This window comes from Lathamus discolor, chromosome 2 (assembly GCF_037157495.1).
Source record: "Lathamus discolor isolate bLatDis1 chromosome 2, bLatDis1.hap1, whole genome shotgun sequence".
NCBI lineage: Eukaryota > Metazoa > Chordata > Aves > Psittaciformes > Psittacidae > Lathamus > Lathamus discolor.
In genome coordinates this window covers 120,297,095-120,319,793 of record NC_088885.1, presented here as the reverse complement: position 1 = coordinate 120,319,793, position 22,699 = coordinate 120,297,095, and the positions used below count along the sequence as shown (strand labels likewise).

Below are 22,699 nucleotides of genomic sequence, written 5' to 3'. Positions count from 1 at the left end.
GCTTTAATAAAGAGCGGTTATTATAATCTTACTTTTACTCTTTTTAGAGCAGTATTACAGGAACTAGGGCCTGCTATTACTGAAAGCAGGGTTCCTACACGTATTTTCTGTCATTTCAGCCACAAACCCCACAGGAACACAAACCCGACATGTCCGCACCACCCCTTCCCCCTATCGCGGGCAAGGCGCGCCCCCTGGCGGCGACTCCTCTCCCGCCGGAAGCGCCGGGCGGTGCGTGGCGGGCGCGGTCCGGGCGGCTCCCGCGCCCCCCATGGCGCGGAGTTCCCCCTCCCTTCCCCTCCCCTCCCGTCCGCCGCCGCTCTCGTTGTCCCCGCGCCGCCCCCTCCGCCGCCGAGCAGCGCGGTGCCGTCCCGCCTGCGCCCCGCCGCGGGGAGCCGCCCAGGCCCGGCCGCCCCGCGGGCACCCGTCCTCCGCGGGGGCGGCGGGCGGAGAAGTAAAACCAGGCCCCGGCAGGGACGCGGGGCTGGAGCCGGAGCCGCCGCCGCCAGGGCAAGGTGAGCGGGTGCTGCCGGCGCGTCCCCGCCCCGGGCCTGGCCCCGCCGCCGCCCCGCCGGTGCCGGGGCGGGAGGTGGCTTGCCTCGGCCACCACCGAGCTTGAGGCCTTGCTCCAGTTACTGTCGGGACGGGGAGTGCGGGCAGGGCGCGATGCGGGGCGGTGCGAGGGCAGCGGCGGGGCCGCGGGGCGCTCGGCTGAAGCAGCCGGGCTGGGGCTGTGCGCTCCTCCCAGGACAGGGAAACTCGGTCCCCCTCCAGCCTCCTGCGGAAGGAACCGGTGTCCCTCTGTCACAGGAGCAAGGAGTAGGCCAGTGCCCACTTCAGAACGAGAGCACAGCCACCCTCTGGCTGCCGGTTTCTCTGCAGTGGAGGGTGTCGTGAGCAGGTTGTCAGGGTTTTCGTGTTTGTGGTGGCATTGCGAACTCTGGGAGAACCACCCGCCGTAACCGGTTGATGCAGTGGAAAACAGTGCGTTTATGTTTGCAGGGCCATGTCGTAGCTGTTGCTTTGCAGTGTCTTTCTTGTTTGGAAATCACAGAACACCAGGTTGGAAAGGACCTCAAGGATCATCTGGTCCAACCTTTCTTGGCAAAAGCACAGTCTAGGCAAGATGTCTCAGCACCCTGCCCAGCCAAACCTTACAGCATCTGATGCTGGGCCTGATTGTTCTTATGATGAAATATTTTCCTCTTATGCCCAGTCGTAATCTCCCCAGGATAATTTGTGCCCATTGCCATATCTTTTCCATATGACTTGTTATAAAAAGGGAGTCTCTGTCTTCTTTGTAGCCACCTTTAAATACTGGAACATGGTGATAAGGTGTCCCCTAAGCCTTCTTTCTTCCAGGCTGAACAGACCCAGCTTTCTTAGCCTTTCCTCCCGTGGCTTCACAGCACTTTGATCTGTGGCTCTTCTCTGGGCCCTTTCCAGCCTGTCCCCAGGGTTTTTTTTAATAGTGGGGACCTTTTTGTATAGCGGGGACCAAAACTGAACACAGTATTCCAGGTGTGGCATGACAAGAGCCGAGTGGGATAGTGACATCTCCAGAGGTTCAACTTATACATTTCGTACACATGCTAAAATCATGTTGTGCATGGTTTCATAGAATCATAGAACCATAGAAGGGTTTGGATTAGAAGGGACCTTAAAGATCATCCAGTTCCAGCCCCACTGCCGCAGTCAGGGACACCTTCCACTAGACCAGGTTGCTCAAAGTCCCATCCAGGCTGGCTGCCAGGGATGGGCAACCTGTTCCAGTGCCTCACCACCCTCATAGTGAAGAATTTACAGCAGTATATGTTGCTTTTTGTAATTGCTGCTTGTAGCATGATCAGTAGGGTCTCAGTTAACCCAGTGTCTGCGCACTACTGTTGAAGGTTACTGTAGTAGTTTAGTTAAGGATTTTCCTGGGTCGTGTGCTAGAAGTCAGTAAAAGGAATTGTATTTTAGACTTGTTTCCGCTTCACGGACAGTGTAAAGCCTTAAGCATGCACGTAAGTCAGTGTGCACCATCATTAGCCAGATGACAAATTGCATCTTTTTCATCTGTGAAACTGTATGCAAGATTTTCTATTAGGAAGTTTAAACTTAAAAGTTTTTACTTTGAGCTACACAACAGGAAATGTGTTAGTGATGTCAATTAAAATACGTTTTTTAAGGATATGCTCGTATTACAGGGGGATTCTGCCTGTAAGTCAGCTAATGGTGAGACAGTAGTACTGCAACCCACTGAAGTTTTTAGACCTGGACAGTGACTAATGTCAGAAAACCTCTGACAAGGAGGGCAGGATTCTCTCTCTTTGCTTAGATGAGGTCCTAATCAGGTTGACATAGTGGTGTTTCTAGAAGACTGTGCTGCTTTATGTTTATCTTGCTGCTTTATCTGCTCTGGGCAGACAGCTGTAAATTTGGATTGGAACAAAATGACAATATATGTTAGTAGTTGTCCTGAGTTCAGCTGTAACAGTTATTTTTCTCCTTCTTAGTAGCTGCTGCAGTGCTGTGTTTTCAACTTTAGCCTGAGAACAGTTCTGATAACACACTGATGTTTTAGTTGTTGCTAAGTAATGCTTACCCCGATCAAGGACTTTTCAGTCTCATGCTCTGCCAATGAGGAGGGGCATGGAAAGACGGGAGGGTGCAGAGACAGGACTCCTGACCTAAACTAGCCAAAGGGGTATTCCACACCACAGCATGTTGTGCCCAATATATAAGCTGGAGGCAGTTACCTGGAAGGTCCAAATCACTGGGTCGGGTGGGGTATCAGTCAGTGGTGAGCAATTGTATTGTGCATAACTTGGTTTTATAGGTTTTTTTCCTTTCCTTCACTTTTTGGTTCTATGTTCCCTTATTATTTCCCTTATCATCATTGTTGGTGGTGGTAGCAGTAGTGGTTTGTGTTATGCCTTAGTTACTGGACTGTTCTTATCTCAACCCATGAGATTTGCATTCCTTTGATTCTCCTCCCCATCCCTCCAGGAGCAGGGGAGAAAAAAAGTAGGGGAGAGAGCGAAGTGGCTGCATGGTTCTGAGTTACTGGCTGGGCTTAAACCACGAAAGTGGCATATATGAACTAGGTTGGACCTTTACTTAATATGGAGCATCCTGTGCTTTCTTGGATCATGGAGACAGAATCTATTCTTCTTCACTGCTGTTTGTTAGTGTGTTCAGTGCAGCAGTAACATACATCACTTAGAGTATTTTTGTGGCTGTACAATGGGTGATCAGAAGAAATGCTGGACCTGTTACAGAGGGAGCAAAATTACAAGAGATAAAGGCATGAAGAAGGCCTTTATCTGGTGGATGGTAAGTCAAATATGAGTGAGGTTGGTTACCTACATTTTGGGCTGTGCTAGCAAGGCCACAGCCATTAGATCGAGGAAGTATTTATAACCCTCCTCAGCACATTTAGGACCACAAGTCAAGTTTGGACCCCCACAATACAAGAAATGCTGAGAAACTGGAAGGGGTGCAGAGGAGGGCCACCAGCTCTGTTAGAGTCTCTAGCACATGATGTCTATGGAGAGGGTAAGATAGCTATGTGTGCTTAGCCTGAAGAAGAAGGCTTAAAGGAGATCTTACTGCTCCTCTTACTCTTAATGAATGGTTATGTGTGTGCAGGGGGGAGTTAGACCTTTCTCAGTAAAGGGACATGAGACAAGCGACACAAATCGCAGTAAAGGGGAATTATAACTAGGATAAGGAAAAACATTTTTGCCATGAGGGTGATCAGACACTCGTGCTTGACTGGGGACTGGGGGCCCAGGGAAGCAGTGGAATATCCATCCATGCAGATATTACAAACTGGGCTGGGCGTTGCCCTGAGCAACCTGATCTGACTCCTTAGTTAGCTAAAGGTTGGACAAGCGCTGTCCAGTGAATCTTTCTAATGTAAATTATTCTATGATTCCCTTCAAGATGAGGAAACAACATTGTTCAGAATAGAGTTGACTGTTTCTAAGAGAAGGCAGAGCTTTAGATGTTACCTCTGTGGCTGGCAGCAAAGAGGAGGTCAGATCTTAATTTCTGTTACAGGTTAGTGCATAAATATGCAACTTTCAAACAGTGATGATGGCATTTGAGGTATTGCATCTAACATTACAGGTGAAGGGACAAGTCGTATTTTGCAAGGCTGACATGTGTGGACAGGATGTTAAATTTACTTGATGAGGATTTTGTTCTGGAGAAAGCCATAGGCAAAATGATAATAGATGGGAGAGTATAACTGTAATCTTTAAAGCTGTATAATCACCTCTGAGTTTTGAAAAGTTTGTGCCATAATCCGTGATCTGTATTGTTCTCTAGCTAGTAGGTGGAACTGCTGGAGAAGTCCAGGCATAACAATCTGATAAATATTGTAGTGTTGAATGCTACTCTTAAATCCTGCTTGGTATCACAACTTGTGTTTCTTATACTTGCTGTGGGTGTTTGCTGCGTGACAGGTTCTGGAGTTTGGCTCTGGTGACCGCAGCGAGAAAGGACTTTCTCTTGCTCTCCCACATGCACAGTTTTTCCTGTCCTTTCCCCCCTAATTCACACCCCCAAACACACGTGATTGAAATCAGTGAAGTGCTTGTCACTAATGCTACATGCTTTTACATCACTGAGGATAAGTCAGCTTCTTCTCACATTGTCTTCAGGAACATGCTGAGGAGCGAAATGTTGTAAGCCTGAATTAGTGGAACAGGCATGGATTGTGGGAGCAAAGTCTTTGTCACACGATCAGCTTTCTTGTCAGTAGGGCTTAACTTGGGCAATGTGGGTAGAGGCTGATTTCAAAACAGAAGGAAAAGGAACATGCTTGCTCTGTCAGGATTGGAGGAAAAATTGAGACCGGGAAAAAGTGAAATGAGTTCTGCTGTAGCACGTTTCAACATCTCATAGCAAATGTGGAGTAAAACTGATCTGCTTTGTCTTTTTTTGTGGTGTTATTAGAGTTCTGGTAGTATTAGTTATCTTCTAAATTTCAGTCACTTACTGCTTGCAAGAAAAAAGCCAAGAGTAAAGGAGTGATAGACATACGCCTCTCTCGGCATGGGAACTCTGCAGTCATACATGCTCTAAATCACATTTTAATAAAAAAAAAAAACCCCAAACATTTTAATGAAAAAACCCCAAACTACAAAAACTCCAAGCTTAGATTCTTTCAGAAATTACTGTTCTTAATCCATTTCTGTCTACAAGCCTCCATTATAGGTTTCAACATGTTTTTGTTCTCAGTGTTGACTTCAAGTCTTGCCCAAACCTTTAGTCTAGATTAGGATAATTTTTTCCCACAAGGTGTCATTTATGATGTACTAGAACTGTAGCTGAAGTACCCAAGCATACAAGTTGTCGCATGTTTGTAAGATGAAGTGAATAGCAAGTTTTCCTCTAAATTTTACAAAGCTAAGAAATAAATGTTGCTCTGGAATTATAGAAGACCTGAAATTCCAGCCCAGAGAGGTGTAGCCCTGAAAATTCTTAGGAACTGGCGCGGCAGAGGAGAGAGAGGTACAGTAAAACGAGAGCAGTTAAAACACTTAAAGGACTTTTGTATTTGTTTTCCTTGTCCTTTCTGCTGCATTGTCCTGTGTTGTGCATTGAACTTGGTGTTTCACTATCTGTAAGTTTCCAGGTACAGTTAAAGTTCTGTCCAGGAGTGAGATTTACTTATTTAAGACCATCTTTTTCCTGAATTGTCACATGCTTGTGGTTAGTGGAAATACTCAGTAGGTATTATAGCACTGGATTTGAAATTGTGCCATTCCCTGTTGTAATAAGTGCTTGAGAGAAGGTTTTGAATGTACTGTGTATTATGTAGAACGATGTAAATTGTTGGTAACAGTGTTAAGTGTTCTGGATCTGCATCAGTTGAACATTTTTAAGGAGATAAAATCTTATCCTGAGATTAAGCAATTGCACTGTCTTTCTCAACTAGAATTGTCAGCATTTCCACCACGCAAAAGAAAAAGATTAAAAAAAAGTCAACTGGAAGTTTTGCTGTGTGAACCATTATGTTTCTACTAGGTGCTGCTGGGGTAAATGGTACATGAATAAAATGCATTAGAGAGGTTTTTTGTATGCTAAAGCAGAATAGGCAGGTCTGCCTTTTTTTAGGATTTATTACTTCACTTTTTTTTTTTTTTTAATTTAACAGGAGATGATAGGTGGAAATGAATCCTGTGCTGCAGGACCGATGCCTATGTCCTACTTAACCTGCCTGACTTCCATTCTGCGAGAATGGACTGGCGTGGAGCATATTGAAGATTATCTGAGTTATGCAGTCTACCTTTCATGGGTGCTTTTTCCACTTGTAGCAGTTTTTCTACTACCAGGAGTTCTCGTCATCCTCTTCTACACCTCCATTCTCCTCCTTCATATTTATAAAAGGAAGAATGAACTAAAGGAAGCCTATTCCAATGATTTCTGGGATGGCGCAAAACAAATGTTAGCTACGCTATGGGATGGACATGGCAGAATATGGCATGGTAGGTGAGATCTGATGTTTGATTAAAAACCACTGAAGCTCTTATTCCTGGCTTACCTTTCAGGATTATCAGTATATATCTGATTGTGCTGCTGTTGCATGAAATTTCAAATTCAGGCCAATAATATTCCCATTTTACCAATGAACACCAGTCATGCTTTGGAGAAGTAAAAGCCACTGAGACTTTTTTGGCTGTAAAATTTTTTGTCTTATTCATTTATTCCTTTGCTGCTGCAAAATGAGAGCTTTCATCCAGTTGAATATATAGGCTTTTTTTGAATTGTGTATTTATTGTTTTTCTTTTTTATAACTACTCCTGAATTTCCTCATTTGTGGAGGACCTGAAATGTCTGCTGTTAAAAATTAGATCAATTTACTGTATTATTTCAGAGTTAGTATATGAACACTCAAATGCCAGTTCTCTAATAGCTAGTATGTCAGGATGTTAGTGTTATTTAATTGCACTTAACCGGCCTTTTACATGTAATGCCAAATGATGGCTAAAAGAAGGACTTAGTTCACTCACTAGTTGCTACTTCAAATTAACTTTAGAGCCTGTTACAGAACCCTACTTTTTTATTTTCTTTCTATGTATTTTTGTCAACTACTTTCTCTATTACAATGTCAAAACTGAGGGCTCTGTTCCTTGTCCTTCTACTGTTATTTCTTTATAAAGACAGACTTAATAAATGATTTGGCTTTTCTTCCCAAGGAAATCATAAGCCTCTTTCAGAGCCATTCAGCTAGACGCAGCTAAAGGAGAAAGAGGTGTTTAAGAGCAATTTACATGAAGAACAAATCCTCCTTGAAAATCATCCCTATTTGTTCTCTAGTCAAAGGGAAGTGGGTTTTCAAGGCATTGATAACCAGATGGTGCAGCGGCTGTATCAGATAGGCTTTGTAAGACTAAGATGTAACTTTCAAATCTAGGAAAGTACACTAGACCAAAATCAACAGCTACATCAAAGAGCTTAAAATGCTCACTTCACAATAAAAAGCTATTTACTTTTTTCATAAGAAAATGGTTTTTTTAAGGCCTTGTCTCTTTTCATCCTTAGTAACTTTTTATAAGGTCTGACTTTTTATTTGTGCAGAAAAGATTCTTACACAGTTCCTCATTGACAGTTGTGACTTTTTTCTGCCCTGCCAGCTGCTTCCATGTTCTCTGTGCACTTCTCTTGCTAGAGAATGAAATATTTTGTGATTATTTTTTCTGCCACTTGATTAATCAATATATGATAGGAAGAACTTTCTCTCCTGAAATCTCACAGCACTGGGAAAAAAAAGACCCTAAACAAAACAACCCCAACCCCAAAAAGCCTCAAGCACCAAAGTAGTATGTGATGCATGTAACTTCATATATATTACGTAAATGCTGGACGTAAGTATCATTCTGACTATGACCAGCTGGCATGGGGCACAGTCGGTGATCACTTGGTTCACTATGCTTGCAATGTGTTGCAGCTCCACAGGTATAGAAAGAAAAATAGAAGGAGAAGAGCCAAAAGTACTTACAGGACTAAAAATAATTCACTGGATTGGGAATTGCAGACCTTACTAAGTTTGGAAGAAGCGTTTGAGGTTTTCTGTTTGTTTGGTTTTATTATTTCTTTAAAAAAACACAAACAAGATACTGTAACAGTACTGCTTGATATTAACTGAATGTTCTATACTGATGCATTCTGATATTTTGTGTTAACTGAATATATTCTGCACTGTTAACTTAATTAGAGATATAAGTTCAGTAAGAAACTTGTCTGTGCTTATGTATATTTCAATTAAGCATGTAAAACCCCAAAGAGCTTTTAGTACTTAGTGATGGAAAACTGGAGCAAGTATACTTCTGAGAGAAATAACAAAGATGAGAAAAATACTTCTCATCTTCTTAAATAGTTACTGGTGGCAATGAACTTTGAAAGGTAAATAATAATTTGAAATAGTTGTTTTGTGTCTCCTATCCAATCCTGACTGTGATTTCTCTTGAATGATTGGAAGACTCTGCAGCCTTGAAGACAGAACTGAAAAAATAAGGAAAAAAATACATACTTCAAGACAGTGAGACTGGGTGGTTTTTTTTCAGGGTGTTTTTATCCTGTTGTTCTCCTTTCTTTAAATATGTCTCTTCTGCTTTAAATTAAACCTGCATCTCTGGTGAAAGCATCTTAGTAAATACTGCAAGTCACTTCTTGAGTTTTTAGTGGTCACTTTGCTCTACTTCTCAATAGCTATTGATTTCAGTTTGCCAACTTGCCCTGCATTACTTTCTTTGGGATACAGTTGTATCAGACTTTGACATTTGTTATGCCTTTAACTTCTAACAGGTTATGAACTTCATGGGGCTGAAAATATTCCTGAAGGTCCAGGGCTTGTTGTGTTTTATCATGGAGCTACTCCTGCTGATTGTGTCTATTTCATGGCTAGACTTCTTATACAAAAGAAGAGATACTGCCATGTAGTAGCTGATCATTTCGTCTTTAGATTACCAGGTAACATGCTTAATTCTAAACAATCAATTTGAGAACTTTTAATTTTTTTAAATTTTTCTTTTTAATGGTGTAATCAATAAAAATTGTACCACAGGAACACAGCTCTCAACAGACATTCAGACAATTTAGTTAAAATGTTGGAGTGTAGGTGTCTCTAACATGCTCTGTACAAACAAGAATGAGTTTAGGAGACTGACCCATGCAAGGATGGGCCATACTTCTAGCTGGGCAACACCTTCCAACAACTCTAGGGTGTTTAGAAACAAAGAGAAGGAGATGATAAGAGAAACAATTGTCTCTGTATTAGTAGGTAGCAAGGATCCAAGTAAGATGTTTCTCTTTTTGTATTAATATAGGCAGAATGACTGGTGTTACCTGATTGAGAAGCAAACTGTTCGGAAGCAGTGTCCTTAAAGTTGACAGTAGTAGTCTGGAGGGACAATGTATTTTTGTACCCACTCAGTTGAGTATGGTTGGCAGTAGAACCTGCCCACGAGAAGACTCTTCCAAGTAGAATCCTATTTTGGAGGAAGGCTGTGCAAGTGCCCAGCAAGTTTGTGTAAAACATGAGGCAAAGCATGAAGAAATTGAAAAACATGTTTAGGACCAGCTTTTTGGCCTAGTGAAAAACACTGCTGATTGATGAGATGAATTACATGAGGTCGGTTGTTTTTTGTGTATGTGCAATAACAGAGTACCCAGTTCTTTTTCCAAGTTAAATTTGTGACTAAAACTTTGCAGGAGTGTGCTGTAGTGCACTGATGCTTTTAGTGGAAACAAAGATGTCCTTTTGTCAGCATAGTTTTATTTCAGCTTTAATCCCTGAAAACTGAACTTTTTCATGCTGATAACAGCATGACTTTGCCTCTACAACTGCATTTGCCAACAAACTAGGATTTGTCAGTTGATTATCAAATCTTTTGCATGCAGCTGACTAATGTAGCCTGTTTTGTAATTTATATTTGGCTCTATATTATATATATTAATATTTATATACAGTTGTTTATCAAATGGGAGATTTTTTTTCTCAATTTCTGCTTTAAAATAAGGTTCTAAATGTGAGTATACTTATGAATCTCCCAAATATCGTTTAGTAACATTGCAGAGACATCTGGCTAAATGGCTGGTCTTGAAGAACTGGCTTCAGCAGTACGTCTAGCTAACATCTGGTTTCTACAAGTCTTCCTCAGGAATTTATACTGGAACCAATGCTACTTAATGCTTTTACTGCACACCTGGGTGAGGGGCTGGAGTGTGCTCATAGGAAGTTCACCAGTGATACCAAAGTGGGGGAGTAGTTGATAGACTGGGGGTTAGAGCTGGTGTTCAGAGTGCCTTCACAGAAATGAACTGGCAGAAACTTCACACAGTTCAGCACATGCAGTTGTGAAGCTTGCTTCATCCCAGGTGCACATCACATGCGACAGTACCCTGGGAAAAAGGGTGGCTTTGCAGGAAAGGACATTGGTACTCAAGTGGACAGGATCTTGCAATGTGATGTCCAGTTTTGGATTCCCCAGTACAAGACAGACATTGACACAATAGAGCATGTTCAGTGGCTGATGGGGGACTAGAGTATACAGTGTATGAGGAAAGGCTGAGAGAACTGGATTTGTTTGGTCTGTACGAGATCAGGGTGGGGGAATATATTATTGCAGTCTTCATCAACCTAACGGGAAGCTAAAGAAAAGATGGAGTCAGACTCTTCTCAAAGGTGCATAGCAATAGATTGAGAAGCAGCAGAGACAAATTGCAACACAGGAAATCAGATGTGTGATTAGATGTGTGGAAAGGTATTTTACCATGAGGGTGATCAGACACCTGAACAGTTTGCCTAGACAAGTTGGGGTAGCTCCATCCCTGGAGACTTTCAAAACTCCACTGGGTGAGGCTCTTAACAGCCTGATCTAGTTGGACCCGCTTTGAGTGGGAGGCTGGACTCTTTTACCTTCAGAGGTCCTTTCTAACCTGCATAATTCCCTGGTTCTGAGAATAAGTTTGGGCTATTAATGCAAGACAAGCCCAAAGAGTCCTGACAATGTTCTGGATAGTGTTTCAAAATCCACACAGTAATCTGTGACTGGCAACTCAGATAGATGCCACTTCTCTTGTGAATCAAACCGGAAAGACTGCCGTAATTTTATCCTAGTACTAAGACTGCCTGATCTTGATTAAGTCTTCAGAATAAATTGGATGCATTTTCAGAAGATGTTTTAATTAACTGGAAGTTTATTATGCTCACTGCAGGAGAAACGGGGTGGTGGTGTGGGGGGTGAGTTTGGGGAGTCTTTAGGCTGTTGAACACACTTGGATTAGATGACTTAATGATACTTCTGAATTTCAGATCCATGGCAGTATCCAGTTGCCAGTAGGCAATCTTATTGCATCTGCTGCATTGGGTGCTGCTGTCCTAAGTTAGCTGCAATTAATTGGAGTGTGTTTGTAAAATGTTGCTGTGCCTCCTTAAGGCATGCATGAGCCGGCAAGGTGCATAGCCCTCTTTAAAAGATTGCCTGCTATCAGGCATTTCCATAGCAATAACAAGACAGTTCCTCTCCTGTAATGTTGCAGAGAAAAGGATCTGTGGCTTCTTGCCTGTTACATACACAAGGTGTTGCAAAGTGTCTTGTGGACTGGATGTTCTGCATGTGTGGTTACCTACAATTGTGGAAGGTTGGGTTCAGTGGTCTAAATGTACCTCTCTGTGATCCTAAAGGTCAACCACAGGAAAACAATGACATCCTTGTCATCTTGCTAGCAAGTAGCTGATGGCCCCTTATGTTACAGTCACTGTAACAAGTAAGAGAATTGTCTATAGTGCACATACTAAGCGTTGAATGTATTACTGGATACTCTTCAGGGGGTTTTCAAACATTGGTGCAGACACAATATTGTTGAAAATAGGAGAAGAATATGCTAGGGCAAAGGGCAGAGTCCAGGTTGGACTGTGGAACAAAACTAATTTTGGACTTCTTTGTACTTAGTAAAATTAGCATCCTTTCATGCAGTATTTCCCATACTGCTCAGTCATCTAAAGTTCACATTTTGGTATGCAGTACTCATAAATACTGTGTGATTTTGAAAGCAAGTGAACATGAAACTGTATGATTTTAAAGCAAGTGAACATGAAACTGTATGATTTTAAAGCAAGTGAACATGACTGATTTCCTGCAAACAGAGGTCTTATGCTAGTTCTATTGTTTCACATTAGACTAGTTGATCCGGTATGTGTGAGCAAATTTTTGATGTTCTGCTATTTCTTGGAAGAGAAGGGTGAGTATGGCATTTGAAACGCAAAATTATATGAGAAGTTTATGTCACTTTACAGTTAAAAGCTTAAGAAAATGAAAAGTCTTATCCTAAGATGCTAAAATGAATAAACCTAATCCAGGGTTGCCAGATGCCTCTTTGTGGGAAAGGCCATACTCGCTGACTGAACCAGGGAGTTACTTCCTGCAATGAGTTGTAACATAGAGAATGCTGCATTTTCTTTGTCATTGTCCTTGTGCACAGACTGCTCTTTGTTTGCCAAAGTTAATAGAACAAAACCCACCAAGATTTGCTGGTATTTCCTCCTGCTGCACTTTATTAGGGCTGTGCTATGTTTGAAAACTAGAGCTTGGGCAAAGAGCCAGGAGCCAGTGCGTTGGAGCTAACTTAACAACTCCTTTGAAGGGACCCATGAAAGATGTCACAGAGTGCTTGCCATTTTTTTCCAGTTTAGCCCTGATTGTGAGCACCTGAATTTACTATGACAAAAAGCCACTGAAACTGCTAAATCTCCAGCTTTTAGACCAGAATTTATAAGCAGAACTTAATGCTTCAGTCCCTCTAGAAACATCTTTGATTTGGGGTTGCAGGTTATTAGACAAGTAAGTTTTGGTCATTGTGTTCCATGCTGGGAATCTACTCGATGGTACTATGAATGAACATTTTCTGAAGTAATATTATTTAACCTACAGGTTTTAAAATATTACTTGATGTACATGGAGTTATGCATGGACCAAAAGAGGAATGTGTCAGTGCACTGAAGAAGGGCTCTCTGATAGCCATTGCCCCAGGTGGAGTTCGGGAAGCACTCTTTAGTGATGAAATGTATACTATTATCTGGGGTAATCGGAAGGGCTTTGCTCAGGTGGCCATCGATGCAAAAGTGGTAAGTATGACAAGTCACAGAAGAGAAGCAAAGAGTGTTAACTCATTAATATTTTCTTCCAGGGAAAGCTGTTTTGATTGTCATATATTTGGTGTTACATTGCAGCATGAGTATGGGCTGCTTGCTTTCATAACAGCATTTCAGGACTGGTTTTGTTGCTTTCAATAAGAAGGCTTTGGAGAGTTAGCTAAGAATAGCGTGGTCAGGAAATCCAGAGTTTAAAAGAATGAGAGATGAAATCCAGGGTGGTTTTTACATTACAAGCATGTACTGTTTTTACACACGCATGGTCAGGGTTCTGATAGCTCAACCCCTGACAATGGTTTGGGAAGCAACTGTACATCAGTATTTCTGTTTCCCCTATCGTTGAAGTATATACTGTGACCCAGCACAATTTGGAATCGTTGGTACTATGTACTTACCGTATTGGCATTTTATGGCAGTAAGGGATGTCTAGGACAAACAGCAACAGCAGGAGATGCTGTTCACTAATGTGAACTGTCTCCCCAGTTCAAATATATAGTATTGTGCTTGGTCTGCAGGCAGATGATTATTCATATGGGACCAACTGTGAAAGGCGCATAAGTGTATGATATATTTGAATTGTAACTATTTTAATAAGATTACAGAATCCCCTCATTCTATACTTATACTTGTGTGCATATGTCTGTAGGTCTGCATATACCTAATTAGAAACTAAGTCTCACACCAAGAGATTTATATTTAGGTACTGTCAAAGAGAGACTAGTTAAATCTCTCAATCTTATACAGAAATTAGAGACTTTTAAGACCCAATTTTAAGTGTGTATCACTTCTCAGGAGGAAAATAACACTGTTTAAACAGGATATTTTCAACAGATTTAGATTTTACTAATGTATTGTAATAGCATACGAAAGACCATACTTGGGATTAAACTATGGTTGTACTAATTATTTTATTGAATGTGTGTTCAGTTCCCTTTATGTACTCACAAAGGTGTTGCAGCTTCATCCCCCCAAAAAAGCCCTGAGAGATGCAGTAGAATAGGAATAGCGTGGAGGCAGGCTGAAAGTGGGGAACATAGCTTTGTTTAGATTAAATATGAACTTTTAAGTCTCCTTTAATCAGGAGCGTAACTCCTCATGGAAATGAAAGTGTGTCTAAAACTGGGACCTTAAACTTCTTGAAGTTGTCTCATTTCAGTAGTTTGTTTGACAGAATTTTTGTCGCATAAGCCAATTTAGTACATAAAAAAAATCTCGACCTTTATGTCAAAAGGTGTTCCAAATAAGATGGTGCTAGAATAAAGAAGTTTGTTACCATTCAGTTTAGGCAGCTGCAGTTCTTTTTATTCTCTATAGTTGCACTGAATTATTTACAGACTTCCTCCCCCATACCACCCCACCCCCCCCCCCCCCCGAAAAACTTAATACCTGTGTGAAAAGTTTCATTTACTAACTCATCTCCATGCTTTAAAAAAAGCCATATAAAGTTCTGTGTTTCTGATGATGCTACGTACAATGAATGCGTACTAAAAATGATACTAAAAACTTCATGTAGTAGTCGATCCCCTCCTGGTTCTTGTAAATCTTGACAGCTGTTTGCAAGTTCAGAAACAGCAACAGAAACTTGACAATTCCAAATATTTATCAGCAGAAATAAATCATGGACATGTATTGAATATGACACAGCATGTGTGAAGCAACACAGCATAACAGAAATGAATCAGACATGTTTAGCATCCCAGTCTGGTGAATTCTTCCTTTTGAGTGTAACTACAAATTAGTTTAGAGGTTTAACCACTTAAATCACAACTGTGCAAACACTGCTAGATGAGGGAGGCCTGGTTCTGAAATTCTGGACTGCTTTGAGAAAATGGACATGCTGAAACAATAATTCACTGAAATCTCCTGGTATTCTCTAGCTTGAAACCACATAGCAGAAGGTCACAGCAGAATAAGAATACTTGGTTTGCTCTCTCTGTGTCCTTGTCTGAGAAACACTTCTGAAGTTAATTTGCTTATTGGGTTTAAGTGAGGTAGAAGTTTTTTAGGTAGTGCTATCTTCATTAAATTCTTACTTATTTTTTTTCCCTCCTAGCCCATCATTCCTATGTTTACACAAAATGTTCGAGAAGGCGTTAGGACATTAGGAGGAATAAGTAAGATATTTTCTATTTTTTTGTAGTTTATTTTTCCATATGTGTTTAGCCTTTCTCTGTAGAAATTATCCCCATATAAATTTGAGATTTGACATGGCTTTGTTTCTGGAGGTTTGCTCTCCAGTAGAGTTCAGACATGTTCAGGATTTAATATCCGCATTATATGTTGTACTGGCTCAGCTAAGTTACTCTCCATATAACTTTTTGCCTTCACAGAAGCAGCAGAAGTAAGGAAAAATGAGCTGAAAAATGGCAAATAGATTCAGAGCATTTTTTTCTCTGCTTATATCTGCTAGACGAACTCTAGGTTTTCTGCTGTCTGTTAAGAAACAAAACAAACAGGGGTTTGGAACTGACACGTCTTTAAATGTTCTCCTAAAGCTCTGTGCTTATGCATCTACCTGTACTTAAACTTCGAGTGGTTTAAACATACTTAATTTGTAGTTGGTTTACTATTTAGCACTAGACCTGTCATTCCTTACAAAACCATGCATTTGCTTGCTGTCTTTCCTCATCAGTACGAGACTTCCAGCTAGCAGATGAATAGAAGGGTATATGTCTGAAGGGTCCACCTCTGGGATGATTAAATGCCCACATCTCTGCTGATCTTCTAGTGTTAAACCCCCTTTTGTTTTATATTCTCCAACTTGCTATCTAACAGAAAGGGCCTGAACAGTCTCCTCCATGCCACAAGTTCTGCCTTGAGTATGGCATTATCATCTTCATCAGAGGAATACATGGCAAAACACTTGCTTCTCTACCCTTGTAACTAAAAGCTACATATTACATGGAGAAAGCCAAACTGTCAGATGTAGGTGTGCAGAATAATTCATGTATGTATCAGGTTGTACAAGAATAAACAGTAATTAATTATTGCTGTGTTCAGGAGAATCATCCCAAACAAGAGAGAGAATATTAGCACCCATTCTGCAAGCAATCTGGTCTGGGTGCATTTGGGCTAAATGCTTAGAAGGTGACATGTGGGGAAGATGTGTCCTCTTAGAGCTGATCAAAGTACCTTTTTCTCTCTTTTTATATTGTTTCACTGTGAAGAATGTGTGATCTGAAAGAGCAATACAGTGTTTTAATATGACTGGCTTTTAGTTAGATAAAACTATTTCTGATCCTCTAGACCTCAATGGGACTAAAGAGAACAGTCTTCCAATACTAGTTTCTTATGCTGACCTGTAAACTTAGCTGAACTTTAACCTGTATTATGTAGCATTCCCTTACTCTCCAGAGAGGCAGCTACAAGATTTTTCTCCTCTTCTTCCTTCTCTTTGCAGCTGCTCTTTGAAGGAGAGATTTTGCACTAGGTTAGGGTGGAAAAATGCCTGATGTTAGCATTAACACAGCTTTTAGGAAATAGCACTTGAGATGACACGTTGTTTGAGAATCTGGGTCAGGGGCTGGATTACTTGACAAGCCAGTTTCAGTTTTAAGACATATTGGGGGAAAATAAACATTACCAAATAATCTCTCCTTTTCTTTTTCTCTCTCCTCCCCACCTCCCTCCCTTTTCCTTCTGCTTTCCCCTACATTTTTTCACATTAGAAATATTTAGGTCACTGTATGAACGTATTAGATTGCCAATAGTTCCTGTGTACGGTGGGTTTCCAGTCAAGCTTCGCACATTTATTGGAGAACCCATTCCATACGAACCAAATGTAACAGCAGAGGAACTAACTGCAAAGGTAAGAGAGATATACATATATATATATATATATTTAAAATGTTTGGTGTAATGATAGAAAACACTGGAATATTCTGGTCAAGTCATTTCTCCCATGGAGCTAGTTACAGAAGTTGGTGGAATCATGGTAGGCTTTGGACTTGCTTAACTCTGAACGCCCTTCTTAATTGCTCTTATTTTATTACTAGACCTTGCAGATTTAACAGGCTTTCTAAAGTCAGTACTGCATCCTATATTGCTTTAGGGACTGAAGAAGTTCACTCAGATAAGACTGCTCTAGTTTGATAAAGACACTGTTGCAGAGTTTGAGGATTCTGGGTTGAGAGAAATGCAACACAATAAAGAGTCATAACTAGTTTATTAATACAGGGAAAATATAGAGGTAACAAAAGATACTGTAAAGGATATTTCTGGTATTTGGTTATCTTACCAACCCCAAAGACCATGTAATGTTGGTCAGGAAGCCAGCTCCGAGAAACATCATCACAGTGTGAGGTGGCAGGCTCAACCTTAGCAGGTGTCTCCACAGAAGCAATGTTGACCTGGATGATATGAGGTTCTGCCTCCCTGCATTTCCTGAGGCTCGGGCTTTTATACTAGCAGAAATGCACACTCATTCTGATGTAGGGGGCCAGCCTACATCGGAAGAAGTGGCCAACAATATCTAGAAGGGTCTCTGAGGGTCGGGACTCTTCCGGGGATGAGCCAAAGCGGGACCTTCTGGGGAGGAGCCAAAGCTGGGCTTTTCGGGGTGAAGCTACCATGGACAAACAGTACTTTTCTATTTTTGTGTGGTCCACCATGGACCATTATCTAGTGTCACTGACGCAGACGCAAGTGCTTTACCCAGAGAAAGTGTTCTGGTTCTTGGTCTTCTCACAAACATACTATTGAAGCCTTTCAAATACAGTAAATCAGTGTTCAGAAGCTGGTGAAATTCCATACAATAAAAAAATTAAGGTAAATAATTTCACTGCTTTGAGTAGTGTGTTTCTGTTTCCACATCCTCCAACTTCTCACCCAACAAATTAACTTTGGAATGTTCCCCTAGTTCAGATGTAGGTGGTTTATAGAAATGATTGTCAGGTCCTCATGTTCATTCAGTTTATTAATAGATTTCACAGCGCAGAGACATAAAACAGTTAAGTGATAGAGCAGTCAGATGGAGGGGGCTGCAACAGCCATTTTTGAAAGCTCCACAGATGGTCACTTTTTAGCATTCCGAAAACTTCAGAGAAAGATGCATTTCTTCTTGACCATGCAGGTGACAGTTCAGTTGTCTCTCCTCATCTGTTTACCCTCTGGTTAGACCTCTGCAAAATGACATCTGAAAATACCTGCATTATCTTATGCCCTGGTTATGGAAAACTGATTGTTTTGTTGGGGTGTACAGTCTGACAGGCCTTCAGAACTGTTGGCTTTCAGGAAAGGATATGTGTTTAAATGACTCTAAAACATGCTTTATCGTCTTATATTTGTGCCACCCTCAATTGCTTCTGGCTTACATGCAAATTCTGCTAAATAAGGTCCCTAGAACGGGAATCCCCTAGAATCATAGTTGGAGTGATTTTAAAGTTGTATGTCATGTTTCGGGCTATGGCACAATGCACACTTTCCCATTACACAGAGAAAAATAAAGTTTAATATTTTTTTTACCTAATAGAAATTGTAAATCTGTAGAGAAATTTAGGACCAGATCTATAGAGAGATGTGGGTAGGAGCCTTCTCTCGGGATTTAACAGTTGATCACATCCTTCATGTAAACAGTGCAAGCTTGTACCAAGAACCAGTTTTCCCCTTGCTAACTACTGGTTTACAAGGGCAAATAGTTCTCTGTTCTGTCTCTGGCCTTAAGAATTCAGTAGTCTGTGCCTCTCCAGGCCAAATAGGAAGGTTGCAGTAAATCCTCACCGTCGCCTTTGCATATAGCCCTGGTTTTGGATGTTCCCATAGGGCTTTTATATAATAATGACTACTATTAACTTCTTGGCCTGCTACATTTTTGAGTGAAACTGAATGCTGCTGTCATATGCACCATTTTAGGTATGGTCTAAGCATGCTTTACAGGACCAGCTCCTTTAGGGAATTTCAGTGCAGAGTTCATTACTTTGTACAAGCCAAATGTGCTGAGACACAATGTGTTTCCAGTGCTACTTATGAGCATGTGTAGGTGCAAAGTTCCTGCATACTGGAAAAGTGTTACTGATGCAAACTTGGGCATAGGCAGAAGTTTCTGAGTTGCAGCACAGCACTCTGGTGCTGATGTGCTTTATAGATCTAGGTCTCTTGATTAATTTACTCCATTGTCATTTTAATACTGCCTGTTGCTAATAGAGCTTGTGAACACCAGATACCAGAGATTAATGATACTGATTTGTTGTTCTGTTCATTGGTAGTGATCTCACAAACACATTCTGTGGGCTTAAATGTGGAAAAATAGTATTTTGAACTTAGAGTAGTTTTGTGACACTTGAAGGGATGAAAAAGAGCCTAGAAATTGTGTTGATGTATGAACAATGTAAAGAAAATGTAATTTGACCAAGAACTTTTCTCTTTCCCTACAGACAAAAGCAGCACTCCAAGCTCTAATAGAAAAACATCAGAAATTACCAGGAAATATATTTAGGGCTTTAATGGAACGATTTCAAACACAAAAGAAAGAAGATTAAGGTCTTCTGAATGAACTACTATTTAGTTAAAATATTCTTAAAGTCATATTTGTAACTTATTAATTCTTCTAATAATAGGTTTTAAATACTGTCCTAATGATACTGCTGTATATTTTAAGATACAAAACACTTTCCTTTGCCCTTTCTCCTGCCTAGAATCAAGCTCAGGAACCCAAACTTCAAATCATTCGTAATGGGGCAAAGTTCAGAAGTTTGGTTTTTGACAAATACATTCCTACCTTGAAAGTGTTGGGTTTTGTGTGTTGCTTTCGGTTTGTTTTTTGGTTGGGTTTTTTTTTTTTTTTTTGACACTGCAGGTCTTTATGTACACAGTCTCTTGTCTGTTTTGTTGTACTGTCCTCCCCACCCCACCACCTATGGTTACTCTTTAATCTGAATGTTAGTTCTCCTGTAGAGCTAAATCCTTACTGTCTTGATCGTCATCACTGTAACTAGGTTTTGCAGGCCAGATTAATGCTGTACAGCATTTATGAAACCTTTCTTCATGTTGTTACTCTTGTGCTACTGGGAAACAGTCAGCCTTCTGTGGCCTGTAGAACCTCTAGCTATACCTGCAAAACCTATAGTGGAAAGCGTTTAGTTTTACTGGGTGACTTCAGAAGGAGTTTGGAGGAGTGAAAATTGATTAGAGAGCTGCAATGAACCAAGGAAGCTTGTTACTGATTTGTATCATTCCAGTACTGTGAATGAGAACCCTCAGCACAGCTGCTATTCCACACCAAGCCATATTGGATATCTGCCTTTGAGTAGAGAGTTGTCCCATATACTTCTCAGTGAATCTGCAAACTCTGCTTTGAAAGAATGAGCCAATCATTTAAGCTTTAAGAAGTGGAAATACGAGTACTATTCAGTTAACGTGAGCTCATAAATTTCTATTTTGAAGGAAAGAAAAGATTAGTACAATGTTCCTTTTAAAAATACTAGTTCTTTTGCAAAACAGGATAGACATTTCCAAATAGCCTTTAAATCTAGTATAGGTGTAAACTGTTAAACATCCATATTCTTCAAATACTGTTATTTATGTAAGTTATTAAATCACGGTTGAGAGGGAAATCCTATATTATTTCCCTTAACCGAAGAGAATTGAATGAACAGGAAAGAGCGTGCACTTACAGTAAATTATATTCTTATATTTTTTCTGAACTGAAGCCTGTGCTTTTATTGTCCAAATAGGAAATATCTGAAATATTTCTTCTGATTGCCAGAAAGTTTAATCTACAGTTCTTAAAGTAACATCTGGGAACTCTTCAGTTTTGGGATAAGGAAAAATCCCTTGAGGAAGGACAAAAGAAGTTTTGTTTTATTACATGCTCTCCTTTCAATATTGTTGGTGTTTGACATTTTTCTTAAAAGTAAAGCAAGAAAACCCCAAACCCAAACAATAAAAAAACAGCTTCTGAAAGAGCAGTTGTATTCAATTTAGTACCATTCCTCCCACCATTTAATCATGTGCTTTGCTTTATACTCTTTTAAATGCGTAAATTAGTGAGAGTACATGTAAATGATGCCCTATGTTAGAAAAATATCACTTTATGGGAAAGAGGCTATAAATTATGGTTAGCAAAAAGCTTACTTATTTTATGATGTTATTTTGTATCAAAAGCATTTTAGGTGGTGTTGAATTAAATTGCTCAAAGCTTCTGGGGAAGAATCATGTTATACGAATGCAAATGCCTATTCTGAATTTTATTAACTACTTGGGTTTTATTCGAAAGCAATATTGTATTCTTTTTAATTTATTGGAATGTTTTTAAAAATAATGATGTTTACACAGTATGTCATTTAAAGTGATACTGCCAAATTCCTGCACTGGAGTATAACTTGAGTATGACTGTTCTTACTGTTCATCTCAAGGAAAATGTACATCAGTCTATATTGTGACATTCTCAAAGGCAGCTGAGCATGTTTTGTGTAGAGGTTGCATATATGTAAAAGAAAACTCAGTCTAGAAGATTCTGTCAGACATGGATATTTGTGATCTGAGATTTTGTAAAATTTATTTTACTAAATATGTGGGCTTTTCGATGTAGTTTTGTCCCTCTTAACTGTTGAAAAATGAGTATAAAAAATAAAGGGCAGTATTGATACTCCTAAGTGTTCATATTTGTATAGGACTTTCATAGTTATTTCTATATATTAAAAAATGTATAGAAGACACCTTTCGAATAAAATTGACAGCTGGAACAGGCTTCTGAAGTTTTGTGTTCTGTTTGAACTAAATGAAATATAGTTCATGGCCTTTGACACGGGTTTGAGCAGCACATGTCATCCTTGAGAAGTTCTTCTTGCCTTGTGTCTGAATAGGGATGGAAGAATCAAAGCCCCCAGAAAAATGAATAAAAGGGAAAATAATTCAGGAAACAGTAGAACAAAGGACAAAAGACACACAAACAATAAGGTCTGAGTTTTAGTAGTTGTAATCAATGCTGCAGGAGGCCTTAACAGGCACTGCAATGCCACTTAAGTTATGTTTAAAATTCTACAACAGAAAATACGTCACAAATCCTGACTAGTAAGATTTGTTGTACACATTTGGTGTGTGAATCATTACCTACTTCATGTCATTGGAAAAGGGGGCAGACCTGGAAAGAGACTCTTACAAGTAAGGTTATAGACCAGGCTTCCTTTTAGCTGATTTGGTTTTCTATGTGTCAGGAAGAAGTATTTGAAAGAAATGTTAGCAGCATTAGACTAGACTGCTGGATAGCCTGGTTAGCCCTTGGATACGCTGAAGATGTTCCAGGTTTCTCCATGCAAACAGCATAATCAGGATAGGTATTTATATATTTGAAAGTAGAAATAGACTGACAGCTGTACTGACAGGTATTTGTCATTATCTCAGCAAGACCCAAACCTCCTACTGGCCAATTTACTGTCCTGTTGTGTAATAGCAGAGCTCAGTCAGAACATCTATTATTAGAATGTTTTCATATGAAATTAATCATTGCAAACGCAAGGTAGAGCTGTTAATCAGCATTGTCAACGTGATTGTGTGGCTCATCTGGTACTTGCTGTACAAGTATACCATTATGTTGTTTCATCCTATTAC

At 40.2% G+C, this 22,699-nt stretch overlaps 1 protein-coding gene across 3 annotated transcripts; it reads left to right on the top strand.

Moving 5' to 3' along the window:
- The first annotated feature begins 230 nt into the window (after positions 1-230).
- On the top strand, positions 231-21,838 carry LOC136008679 (DGAT1/2-independent enzyme synthesizing storage lipids-like). 3 transcript variants are annotated; one of them, XM_065668276.1, is made up of 7 exons: positions 231-515; positions 6,155-6,485; positions 8,806-8,970; positions 12,933-13,126; positions 15,207-15,267; positions 16,822-16,961; positions 19,525-21,838. In XM_065668276.1, exons 2-7 carry the CDS (start codon positions 6,158-6,160, stop codon positions 19,627-19,629), a joined length of 993 nt encoding a protein of 330 aa, XP_065524348.1. In that variant the 5' UTR covers positions 231-515; positions 6,155-6,157; the 3' UTR covers positions 19,630-21,838. The 3 variants fall into 3 exon arrangements, with proteins under 3 accessions (XP_065524348.1, XP_065524349.1, XP_065524347.1); XM_065668275.1 differs by lacking the exon at positions 231-515 and adding an exon at positions 3,239-3,321; XM_065668277.1 differs by lacking the exons at positions 231-515; positions 15,207-15,267; positions 19,525-21,838 and adding an exon at positions 3,226-3,321.
- Positions 21,839-22,699: the final 861 nt, after the last annotated feature.